The 13539-nt window shown below is 41.6% G+C and overlaps 1 protein-coding gene across 10 annotated transcripts in view; it reads left to right on the forward strand.

Moving 5' to 3' along the window:
• The window catches only part of TASP1 (taspase 1), a 156995-nt gene that overhangs the window by 110592 nt on the left and 32864 nt on the right, over positions 1–13539 (forward strand). For 9 of the 10 annotated variants that reach the window (XR_013345774.1, XR_013345776.1, XM_077814073.1 and 6 more), the window contains one exon: positions 11158–11268. Coding sequence is in view for 7 of the 10 variants with exons in the window: in XM_077814073.1 (XP_077670199.1) it covers positions 11158–11268 (111 nt within the window). In the remaining 3 variants the exon portion in view is untranslated. Of the gene's footprint in view, positions 1–11157; positions 11269–13539 lie in introns of those variants that run through there. The other variant, XR_013345775.1, reaches the window with a different exon arrangement.

The following is a 13539-nucleotide window of genomic DNA, read 5'->3' on the forward strand; positions in this document are numbered from 1 at the left end:
GGGTTGCTTATTTTTTGGAGACCAGATTAAAAGAATAAGGCACACAAATATATGTAAGAAATCGCTTCATAGCACTTCCAAACTGTGAAATAGGAATAAATTGCTGAATTGTTAAATTCTGAAGTTAGGTTAAGTCGGTGAAAATGTGTCCATCATGTTAAAACATAATTTATGTGTCTGTTGCACAAAGCTACTGGAGGGCACGTTGTCTTTTCACTGGGGTGGGTTGTTATATTTAACGGCTTGATTCATCAGGTTTATATCTTTGGATACTGTATGCAAATTCTTCCTTCTTATGCCAGGGTAAACCTGTGTTGGTGTATGAGAGCAGAATTTGGTCCTATCTCTGCAGTTTGCAAACCAATGGCCCAAACAGAGATTTGCGTAGCATCTGCATCTTTCCACTGTAATAAAATACATTTTCAGGCAACCAGTATAGAATACATTTATTAAAGTCTTAATTTTATGTTAAGGTATATACAAAGAGCCCAATGTGGATTAAGTAAAATCAGTGTGGGTACTATTAGATCCTATCCTTTTAGTAACACATCATGGTGAATATAATATACAGGATAAAATTTCAGTAAAACACATTTCAAATTTTCATGTCTTTTAAAACTTCTAAAAATAGCTGAACAAATATGAAAAATGCTCTGCCAAGTGTGCCTTTTAATTGCTGTTAATGTATCCCTTAGCAGTCTGTACGCCTCTTTTTTCCCTAATGTCTTGCTCGCAACAGATGCTGTTTTTAGATCTAAGAGGATAAAATATGTTCGAAACTTCAAGTTCAGGAAGCATTGAGGGCACTCAGCACTTTACAAAGTCAAGTCCCTTGTGCATAGCACGAACATGTGTAGGACTAAAACAGTTTCAAGATCTTCTTTATATCAGTGCTTTGAGATAGCTGACCCTGATGTGTGTGTGGTATCAAACCTACCTAGCATCCAACATAGCTAGACTGAGCAGATGGAACTCTTCATGTACGCTGTCTTTCTGGTTGTTATAAAATATGTGCAACTCTTTTAGCACAGCTATAGTAGTGTAGTAATATGAGAAAATAAGTGTACCTATCCAAAAATGTTTTAAATACGGAAATATGAATGTATTCTTTTCTCCTTTTAATTAAGTGAATAAGAAACATTGTTTACCTAAACAATTTGCAGTAAGGATATGTTCTTCAAGTGATGGTCCCTATTATATTCTACTAAGAGTTATACTTATGCATCATGTGTCTGGAGCCAGAGGTTTTGAAAGTATAGTGTCCCTTGGTCCACCTCATGGGTTCATCCAAGGTGATAAAGGGTGTGCTGGACCAGCCATGCCCTCAGTTTCTCCTCATGGTCCAAGTCAGAGCCTCTACTGTTCTCTGTCTCATGTGATGCATTTTCTAAAACACAAAAACAGCTGTTTTATTCTTGTATATAGCGAGTATTTTGTTATTTTTGTAGTAGTTTTAATGTTAGTAGTAGTTTTTAGGATTTTAAGGACTTTGGGACGCTGTTTTGCTCGTCTCTCTTTCCCCTTTCCCCCTTCCACCCCCCAGCACCCATGATTGGATACTGTTTTATGCCAAAGATGCCAGGGTTCAAGATCTGCACTTCTTGCCCTTGCTTATTCTCAGTCAGCAACAAGCACCAACACTACCTTTACTGCTTGGGGGAGGCCCACATCACATCCAGGTGCAGTATCTGCCTCTCCTTCCCAGCCCGTACATAGGAAGGCCGGGTTCTCCACCTCAAGAAACATCTGCATTGAGGTCACCATGAGGCTGCAGTGGGATCCTGGCTGGGAGACCCCTCCTCCCCCAGTACGTTGGCCTGAGCAATCGAGGAGCGCACCTGCTACTCTGGAGCTCCAGTCTGCTTTCACTGGTACCAGCACTACGGACCCTGTTCCAGGACCTAGTCGTGAGGCAAGGAAAGGTGCATAAGCATGGCGGTAAGTCTCCCTCAAGGCCCCGGAAGGACACTGCATCCTCCACAAGTTCCAGCCATGGAGAAGCAGCGCTTTCCAAGGCTCACAGACACGCATAGAACACCAGACCCATCAGTCCCGGTTACCGAGCTGTGTACCCCTTCTGGATCAGTACCGCCAATATCAAGGGAACCTTCAGTTCTGAGACAGTTCTCTGCTCTGGTTCCAGCTCCAGTTCCAACTGCAGAACACATGCTGCTGACTCCAGGGAGGCTTCAGTCAGCACCCAGACCTCATGAATTATTTGCCCGGGAAGAGGTCAGATCACCACGTCTCCTGGTGCACTCTCCTCCTAAGAGAGTATTCTCTCCTACATTGGACTTACCTCCTTCAGCGAGTGTTCCTGACCACTCCCCTATGATTCACCCGGGTCTGACGGTACTGCCTTTAGAACAGCGATCTGACTTTTCAACATCCAAGAACTTGGACGGACCACAAAGTCCGTACCGTCGCCATGAATGTCAGAAGGCTTCACTGGCTCAGTAGCACTACCCTCCCTTTCTTCAACATAGGTGCCCTTGGTATCCCGCTCTGAGGGGCCCTCGGCAGCAATGGCTAGATCCACCTGTTTGGCTGTACTGGGGGTCTTGGCCACAGTATCCACCTTCAAAATCTTCCCAATCTGCCCAAGAGGAGTCCCCCATCTCACCACTCCGGCCTTCGTCAAGTAGACATCTGAACCTGGAATTGGAGGGTGCTCTGGTTAGCCTTACTCTGACAGTACCACCGGGACTGGAGCAGTTCCCCTCAGCATCTCTGTAAGCAGCAGTGTCGTCAACTCCTTCCTCCCCCCGGATGATTACCACCAGTTTCAGGAATTGTTATGGAGAGTGGCTTACGCTCTCTACTTCCCCCTGGAGGAAGTGCAGGACAGCCAACATCAGTTACTCGATATCTTGCATGCATCAGTACCAGCCAGGGTGGCACTACTGATCAACAATGCCATTCTCCAACCGGTTTGCACTGTCTGGAGTACTCTGACAATTTGTACACCCAGCCCAAAGGAAGTGGAAAAGAGAGACTGTACCGGCAAAGGTTTTTCTGAGTTTTTTTCACCTTGCACCCAATTCTCTGGTTATTCAAGCAGCAACGGAACAGGCCAGGCAACAACATGCATGTTCTGCTCCAGCTGACAAGGCAGGTAAGAGATTGGACTTCCTAGGTCATAAGGTTTTCTCTTCAGCCAGCCTTCAGTTTAGGATCTCCAGTTACCTCACTTTACTAGCAAAATATGACTTTCTGAACTATGGCCAGTTAGAAGACTTCGCTGACAAGCTTCCCCAGCAGGACTGTGCCTGTTTCCACACTATGTTAGAGGAAGGCAAACTAGTTGCAAGGATGACGCTCAAGGTCACTGTAGATTTGGCGGACACATCTTCACGCACCATGGCCGCAGAGATTGTTATGAGGAGGGAATCCTGGTTGCATTCATACTCAGTCTTTGCATAAACTATATTTCTGAGTTCATTTAGAGAGCCGTCAGCAACCTTGCATCTCACCATACATACAGTTGTATCGTCTTCCTCGCACCCTCCTCCTAGCTAGGTACCGCTTGTTAATCACCCTAAGTGGAATACCATAGGGACCATCACTCAAGGAAGAGGAAGAGGTTACTTACCTATAACTGGAGGTTTTTTGAGATGTGGTCCCTCTCTCCTTCTGTGGAATACAGACAGGGACCACACATCTCAAAGAACCTCCAGTTACAAGGAAGTAACCTCCTCTTTTAATCAGTTTTCAACAATGACGTCTCACCTCCCTTTGTGTATGGGTTGCAGTAGGGAGGGGCATTTTCCTGTTTTAGACATGTACAGTAATAGTGTGTAACCCGCAGTAGATAATGTGGATCAGAAGATTAAGAACTCTATCTAAAGAGATTTGTAAAAGAGTATCTATCTTCAGCTATCAGAATAACTGGGTTGAAACATGCTAAACTTGCTGCTATCTGCAGAGATACGATGTTTCAGTGACCCCTTATTTTGTATGTGCCATTGTGCTCACCCCGGTCAATTTTGGGTTGCATGTTTGGTTAGAAATGTATTCTACAGAAGAAACTTGAACATGCAGGCCTTACCTATATATGCTAGACTTTTCTTTTATTAGTTTTCTACTAGTGCAGCTCTACAGTAGGAATGTTACTGGTAGCCCTCAGCATTCTAACTGCCATGAATAAGCAAGGGGATGGCCTTCTGACTTAGATGCTGGACTGAAGAGACCTGGGTTGAGTTCCTAGTTTAGTCACAGAATTCCTGGGTGACCCTGGGCAAATCAGTAAATATCTCTGCCTCCATTCCTGACCTGCAGAATGGGGATAACAGTTCCATTCTCCCCCTTTTGTCTTGTCTGTCCATACTATAAACTTTTCAGATTGTTCCTTAATAGGTTTGTTCAGCGCTTAGTACAATGCAGCCCTGATTTTGTTTGGGACCGCTACATGAAACTATAATACAGATAAATCTAGACCTGCTCCAAGGGCCTGCCTAGGACTACTGTCATGTCAATAATGGTACAGCTATGATGCATGTCTTTTGTGTTTTACAGCATATATAATATAGGAAAGCCATAAGCACAACAGCAAAATTATGAACAATGCAGCCCAGTTTCTTTTGCTGTTTGAACTATAACTTGTGTATTTGCTGGTTGCTGTTCCATTACAACAACCTGACTGTTGCAAAAAGCTATGTTAATATATTTAATTCTCTAGTTTTAAAGAAAACTTAATAGAAAATTGAGAACAGCAAAGAGGGAGCAGATCCAAAGTTAACTTCAGGATTTTTACAAAATGCCAACAAAGCTCTGACCATTTAAGTTCATTGAACTAGCCTGTGCAGAGGGCCCAGTCCTGCAAACAGTTGCTTAACTTTAAGACAACGGGACTATCCATGTGTTTACAGTTAAGTATGTACAGAGTTTTTTCAGGATAGGGCTGTAAAATAGCTAGCCATGTGAGGCTGTGTAGTGCAACTCTTTGGGAGGGCAGTTTCAGCTTAAGGAAATCTTCAACCACACATCATTGGTATCAATTTTTAAATATTTTTGTATTATTTTAAAATCACTTCATAAAGCTTTCGTAAAGCACATACTCAGTTTGGAGCTTCCAAGTTCAGCCAGTTTTTAGTTCCCTCTCCCTCATTTCAGTGAGGAAAATGGTGTTTTATTTGATTGTTTTGTTCCACTTTCCAAGAACTGCAAACCAGTAAAACTTTTTTTGCCAAACTTTTTTTTAAAAAATCATATTTTGGGCAGAGATTGAGAATGGAAAACTGCAGGCCCAAAGGCGAGTTTTTCAGGATGCTACGTGAGTGAATTAAAAGCTAATGAAAACCATTTTGGAACTTCTACTCTAATAGTCCATATGGAGCAACCACTCTACATATTTTTAAATGTTAACAACTCAGAGCAGGCTTTTGTGGAAAAAAAAACCACAACTAAATGTACTGTTTCTCCTCCTTTCTCCTGTTTTACTTGCAGGCCAGTAAGTGTACCTGGGGTAAAGGAATGTACTGTAACTTTGACTGAGACTCCAAATAAGTTCCAGCAAACAAATCCCTGTGAAAATGAAAAGGGCCTATAGAAAATGTAGCATTAAATGTTTTGGCACTAATTCTATAACAAGGAAAGAAATCTACAGCTGGGGCTCTTGTTAAGTGGGAACACAACTTTACATCAGTTATTCATGCTGCTAAAAATTTCGTTAGCTGCTGGATAACAATTTTAGGTGCATCTAAAGAAGGTGAATTTACTTGGGAAAGTAAAGGCATGTGTGGCTGGCTTTATTTGCAAACATTTCTTTTGCATACTGGTTTTAAGTGCTGAAGGATGAACATTTCTGAAAAATTAATGCTGAAGGCACAAGAATGTTATGAGCTATAATGGCCATGCTAAGTGGTTATACAGAGTTAGGTAACTTTTGTTACCAACACAATTATGCTTTACTGCCTACCCATCTTCACTTAGCACTGAACAGCCCTGTCTTGCAGTAGTATAGAAGTTGTTTGGTTTTTTAATATTTGCTTCTGTGCCGCTTATAAATCAGGGTTCAACAGTAATATATGAATATCAAACATATATTTTACTTTGTCAAATCAATGTAAAGTGAACAAGGCATTCTCGTTTCTGGGAGGAGAACTTCAAATTCTTCCATATCAAATTGTAATGACTAGCTAGATGTTCATATGTGGTTGTATTGTACTGTATTTTTACAGTATTTTAACTCTAGTTAAAATAATGGGTGTAAAGGTTTTTTTTTTTTTTTTTTTAAAAAAAACAACATTCTTTGGAGATGGCCCAGTAGCCAATATTTTGATGACTAGTAAATGAGGCTATTCTTCAGACAATATGGATCTCAGCCAGTTTTAGTATTTTGAAACAACACAATCTATTTTATTTTAATGTGAAGCACCGCCATGGGGAAAAAAGACACATTTTTGTGTGATGCATACTGCACTAAGGTCCAATTCTGCCAGGCACTGAGCGTCTCCTAGCATGTTACTGAACTTTCAAGTCCCATTTTAGTTAGTGGTTGAGGATGCTACGTCCATTCCAGGATCAGTATCAATGAGCTAAACTCTACCCTTAAGTACTCATGTGGAACTTTTATTTAAGATAAAGTGCTCACATGCATCCAATGCAGAATTTGACTCTAATTATGTTTGGTTTTTGTTAACTGACACTTGTGCGAATCCTACTGATGTCTACCCTTATGCTGAAAAAGTGAAGTTATTTTGATACTGGAAATTTTGGAGTCCAATGTTAACAAGAAAGCAGTTTCTCTTTATCTACCATGATAATTTAAAAAAACATACACTATCTAAATATTAGACATTTAAAAATATAGCCCATTATTTCTAAAATTCAATCCTAAAGTCTAAAATTTTTTTTGCAAGCACATCTATTTGAATGTACAAAAACCAGACAACTAAATACTTTGTTTGCATTGCAAACGTGGGGCTTTACCTGGTGCATTTGTAAAGACTATTCAAAAATGTACTGTATGTAGTAAAGCTGTCTTCCACCATTGATCCACAATACAGGAACTTTAAAAATAAAATAAGGAAACTCGGATGTGTTGCTTTATATGGAATGACTTGTCATTACAACACCAGACACTAGCTGTTCTTTAATTGTCATAGTACTAGCATCAAGCCTGTCACCAGCAAATGCTACTTTCTGTTAGTAACATAAAAATGAGATGCATAGACAGTGCATTTGTAAAGGATTGCTGCATTTGTGATCAGATTAAAGTCACCTGGCCTTCAGCCTTATATTTTACAGCACCACCTGGTGGGCTATAATCGTGTGGAATTGGACTGCCTACTGCATTCTGTTGAATTATAACATTATAACGTTTTAAACTGCTCTAGTTAACAGGAGCGATAGCAGGAAAATACTCTTTTCAAAACTTTTTGTCTAAGGTGCCATTTTTGAGTTTAACATTTTCCCGTTAAGTGCACATACTGCATAACTGGGCTGTTTGCTGGAGTAGTTCAGAGACCTCCGCCTGCTTAGTACTATGGCGCAAACACCATTAAAAAGCCTTTTAACCTTTTATTAAAGATACAGAAACACAAACACTTGAAATGTAAAGTAAGGCTTTCATTTTAACAGCATCCACCACAGTCTTATGCAGGCAGCTTCACATCCAACTTCAGAACCTTCTTGCTCAGTGCAGGCACCCAATACTTCTACGTTGGCTAGAAATGCCCCTGCAGACATTGTGGTGTCCCCATCCCCTGCCAAGGAGATTGTCAGAGGGAAGGCGCCAATCCCCCTCTCCAGTGCCAAGGAAATAGCACATTCCTCAAAGACGGGAAGATTGAGATCTCCAGTACCATCTACTAGCAGAGCATTGGATATGGAAGGTACGGTGTCAGTGTGGCTCCCTGGTACCAACCTCTGCAAAATAGCCCTCTGGGCTTTCAAGACTGTACCTTGCTGAGATGCCAATATCCTCGGTGCAGCAACTGCTGGATTGTGGTAGCCACTTAGTACTGATGGCTCCTGAAGCTTCCACAGCTTTCCTGGCTCAAGTATCTATAAGGGACATTTGTAAAGCTGCAACATGGTCATCAGTGCATACTTTTACAAGTCACTATGCTATATCTCTGCAAATCCAGAGATTATGCAAAATTTGGATGTGTAGTTCTACAATCACTGTTAAGGTAGACTCTGAAACCTACCCTTCTGCAGACTGAACTACTTGTGAGTCACCTGAAGTGGAATGCACATGTGTAATCACTCAAAGGGAAAAACGGTTACTAACCTGTTCTGTAACTGTTGTTCTTCAAGATGTGTTGCACATGTCCATTCCATGACCCACTGTCCTTCCCTTCTATGTCGGAGTCTCTAGCCGGTAAGAAGAAACTAAGGAGGATTGGGGGCAGCTCTGCCATTTATACCACTGAACTGCAGCACAAGAGTGCTAAAAGTGGATGCACCACCCCAACAGTTGGCTCTAAGGGAAAAATCTCTGGCTCTGGTGCACTGGGCATGCACACACTTGAAGTGGAATGGACATGTGCAACATATCTCAAAGAAAAGTTACAGAACACATTAGTAGCCATTTTTGTAAGGGGTCTGTCAGTTCTTGTGTTGATGCTTTTATGGCAGAATGTTCTCAGTAAGGCAGATACTATTCAGGGAAACAATCAAACTGACTATACACAAAGTGCTATCAAATGGATAAAGTAAACCAACTGGAAAAATAGCAAAAATGTCCCCAACTTTATTCAGAAATGGAAATCTTCAGTATTGCTTCTAAAGATGGAAGGGCCACAATGTTCAGACACTTGATTTTCAGTTTGACAGTCTATCGCCAGTGGTAATTCGTTACTCAACTCTGACAAAAAACTACGGTTCAGTTTTTAATTCCCTTGATGTGAGAATAAATGGATATAGAATCATAAAACTTAAATTTTCAGTTCCTTTACCTTAAATAGAGACTCTTGTAAATATATTTTGCCTTATTTTTTTTAAAAGATGCTGGTAAGTATGGCATGTGATAACATGACTAATTTTCTTTAGCTTGATGCACTAAGGCAGTGGTCCCCAAACTTTTTACCTTGTGCCCCGCAGATCCCGCCAGCGGGTGCAGATCACCGGGCATGGATCCCACTGGCAGGCATGGGGCCATTGGCCGGGGCCAGGAATGGAGCTGGGTGGCGCTCCCTCCTTACCTTCCCCCCGCAGTGGGCTAGCCCAGGCCCTGCTGTGCCCCCTCACCCCCAAATGTTCCTCCATAGTGGGGTATGACCCACAGTTTGGGGACCTCTGCCCTAAGGTGTTTAAAGATAAAAGTATAAAACCAAAATAGAACAAAACACCCCGAATATGTATGGTACACAAATGCCCTCAGGGCTAATATCTGATCTCAGACATTCTAATATAAATCTAGAGTAACTCCCTTGAAATGAAGGAAGTTGCTCTACATTTACATTGGTGTAACTGATATCAGAAACAAACCTCGATAACTAGACTTATGTCATTATATACATCTATACACTTAGGCATCGATTTCTGAACACGTTTTAGGATCCGGTTCTGCCATCTGATCTGCCTAGTGTAGACCCCTACGTCCCCATGGAGCATCTTAGACTTCAGTGGGACTGCATAGGTGTAAGAATCTGCCCACATTAATCCAGTGACAGGTTTGAGACTTTACTTTTTACATGTCATATGGGATGGCAAATTGTTCTAGAAATACGGAAATTTTTAGGAAGTGGTGGACATTAGCCTTAAACCCAAATATATTTAGTGATTTTATTATATTATCAACCAGTTATGTTTAGTTAGAGTATGGCGAGATGGAAGGGATGGTAACTTTTGGGGTTAGGTACCATCTGTGAGTTTGCACACCACCTACCACATTTGAGCCCCAGTTCTGAATGGGACTGTAGGTGCTACCTGAGTGAATCGGTGGTGAAACTAAGGGCCCATCTGTACGATGGGATAATGTCCGCTGTTGGGGTGATTTCTAAAGTGAAATAAAGTATTATGCATTAATTGGTCGGTGTAGACCTTGCCTGGTACGCACTTAAGGTTTCCTAACGTGCTTTAGCATAGTGCTGTTTGAAACAGCACAGCATTAAAGCATACTCCCTATAGACTCCTCTGGGCAGGGATGAAAGTTGGCAGAGTTAAGGCAGTGTAGTATAAGTGTCACTTTAACACTGTGTTTGTCAGCTTTCTATCACTTGTGTCTTTTATTATAACCATAACACTTTCTTGTAAGGGGACCTAAATTCCACATTTCTTGGTTTCCCAGCACAGCTTTCATATTCTGGAAGGTACCATTGAGTGCTTGCAACCTTGTGTGTTGAAGCTTGTGGGGCCGGGGGGAGGGGGGGACTGGTTGTTAGTGGCATTGGAAAAATCACAAATTAGAATAAACTTAAGATTTAATAGTTATGGTAAACTTAAAAATCAAAAATTCCCTAACTTCTTGGAATAAATGTAGTTTGATCAAACATCAATTTGGTTTTGTCTATTTGGTCTCCTCAGGTGTGATAATCCTCCTTAAATCACAATATCCTATATGTCACCAACTTGAGATGGACCCTTCCTCAATTGAAATTGACGGCAAAACGTTAATTTCATGGGGAATGTGATTGGGCCTCTGAGGTCTGATACTAAAGTCTGAGCACCTGCAACTTCCACTGAAATTGAAATATTCAAGTTACCCTCAGAATTTCATTACTAGAAATATTTGTGTTAAACGCTGTATCTTATTTGTTTGAAATATATTCTGAGGTAGTAAATCAGAGCTTTGCAGTTGTGCACCAGACAGCCAAGCAAGAGGATGCTAAATGGCCTTGAAGAGCTGATCAAAGCTTGTCAGTCAGGTGTTTTTATATATGTTCTTACCCTTTAATCTGGTTGTATTTTCATTCTGAAGAAAATAATGAGTATTCAGCCCTTCATGCTAAACCTGCCTTGGCACTTCTCAGTGTTACTTTTACCACATAGACAGTGTCTAGGTCTTCCTGACCCATCAAGTGACTACAACATTTACCCAGCAGAAATAATGGTAATTCTCAATAGAGGAATGAAATTGACATTTATATAGAAATATTATCATGACTTGGCTCTTCCGCCTTAGGTGGCCAGTTTAAAGGGGGGGTGGGAAATTAAAAAAACATCCTTTTGCAAGTAACAACTCCTTCTCTACCACCCAATTCTACCTAGGTTCACCTTTTCTAGCCAATGAAGATGGTGTACTCGGTGGAGTGATAGTTCTTCGATCTTGCAGATGTTCTGCAGAGCCTGACTCTTTACAAGAAAAGCAGACTCTACTAGGTAAGAAGATTTTTGTATAGTTTTATTGTGAACAGGAGGTGCTAAACTCATGAACCAAGCAAGGGGTGAAATAAAAATCACATGTACTACTACCAATTGAAAGCCATAAATAGGGGCACTTGGCGTAAAAGAGAAGCATCTGTCATTGAAATACAGGAATGCTCTGGGGGAGGGACAGAGTGGAAGTTGTAAATATTTTCTGTTTTTGAAAATTGTGGGTGAGACCATGCCTCTTAAATTGCCATTTGTGAACTTAAATATGATCCGTATTGGTCTATGGAGCCAGAGCCCTTTTTAGACAGAGTGTAGATAATAGTAATATTTGCATTTTAATTGCTTGGATTCTTTTTTTTAAAATATTTTTAAAACACTCTCTCCCAATATAGAGCATCACATTTCTGGTCAAGAAAGATGCATGCACATACATCCTGCTGTTAAAGCTGCTCAGTGCATTGCATGCCAAGATGTGCTATATAAGAATGTTTACCTCTTCATTCTTGGAGACCAAAATGTGTATGATGGTTTGGAACATGGACTTGAAATTTGGCAGATTGGCCAAGGGTCTCTAGGCTCCTAGAGTCAGAAATTCCTTTGGCTAACCCCCCATGAAAATCAATCCAGAAAAGCTACAGCACTGACATTTGCGTGTGCACAGTAGTACTTAACATGTTTGCTCCTGAAATGCCTAATTATTCAGCCTACGCTGTGGACTTCCCCCCCTGCTGTGCCTCCAGACAGATGTCACACAGACAAAATGAGTCATTCTCATCTTCCTGCTACTGTTGCATTTCTCCCATCAAAATACTCTTTGGACTAGGAGAATTTGCACTGGTCCGGGAACCAGAAGACCATATGTTTGTCTTGCCTCCTCTGCTGATTGATAATAAAATCTGTGCACATTGCAACCCTTGCAGCTTCATTGCTATTCTGGAAGGGAGACAAGTCCCACCATTTTACAGAATGATTAACAGTCACTTGTGGCAGATGTGAGAATAGAACCCAGAGACCAAATTTCCCACTTCTGTTCCAGCCCCTTTATGCTGCCTGAGCATTGCAAAAGGGGTGGAATCTGGCTGCAGCTACCAAGTTGATAATTCCTTCATCAGACGGTAACTGTGTGTTAATGATCCTGGCTTCTACACCAGGACTTTCCCTCTGCACCCCAGTGTAGAAGCAATGAAAGGGGAAATGGGAGAAGGTGGAGCAGCAGATTTCTGCTCATGTTGTGCCAATAGACAACTAGTGTATGGTCTCTTAACTATCATAGCTAGTTGTCCATAAGTTACAACTGCGTGGGGATTAATATAAACTGTGGGGGGAGGGATAGCTCAGTGGTTTGAGCATCGGCCTGCTAAACCCAGGGTTGTGAGTTCAATCCTTGAGGTGGCCATTTAGGGATCTGGGGCAAAAATTGGGGATTGGTCCTGCTTTGAGCAGAGGGTTGGACTAGATGACCTCCTGAAGTCCCTTCCAACCCTGATATTCTGTGAATATAAATTTATGTTGGAGCTGGAGCAGCTTGAGAATTGGAGCGATAACCAGTCACACATTACCGCTTAGAAAGAACCTGCCAAGTGTATATCTAGGTATATTGTCTGTAAAAAGAGCTATTCCTGCATATGTAACCACAGTTTCATTATTGTTCCTTTTTAGTGGCTGGCCCAAAGATCACTACTGCTGCCAGCAAATAGAGTTGGCAGTTAGTCTTTTAATTCAATTAGTAGAGGTTTTCATGGAAATTAGTGACAACGGGGAATGTTCTGATCATGTAGTATGACCTTCTGCATTAATGTGGGCTACAGACCCTCACCCAATTTCTGAATCAAGCCTGTAACTTCTGACTGAGCTAATTTCAAAGCTACATCTATACTACAAGATAGGGGTGTGATTCTCCGCTTGCGTACGCATACTCAACTCGCTCTCATCTGAGCTCGCGTGCAAAAAACATAGCAGCTCAGCAGCGGCATGCACAGTGGCAGTGATGGTACGAGCTAGCCGCCCCAGTAGGTACCCACGGGGTTCAGGCTGGTTTGTGCTTGGTGCGGCTAGCCTGTGCCACCACGGCCACTGACTGTGCTACTGTGGTGATGCTGCTATTTTTAGTGTGCTAGCTCAGATGAGAGCGAGCAGGAAGTATGTGTACATGAGCTGGAAATCATACTCACAGCCTATAATGTAGACACAGCCCGTCTGAATTTGTCTGGTTTAAACTTCTAACCATTGGATCTCGTTCTACCTTTTTCTGCTCTTAATATCTTCTCTATGTAGGTA

This window comes from Eretmochelys imbricata, chromosome 3, assembly GCF_965152235.1.
Source record: "Eretmochelys imbricata isolate rEreImb1 chromosome 3, rEreImb1.hap1, whole genome shotgun sequence".
In the NCBI taxonomy this organism is placed as follows: domain Eukaryota; kingdom Metazoa; phylum Chordata; order Testudines; family Cheloniidae; genus Eretmochelys; species Eretmochelys imbricata.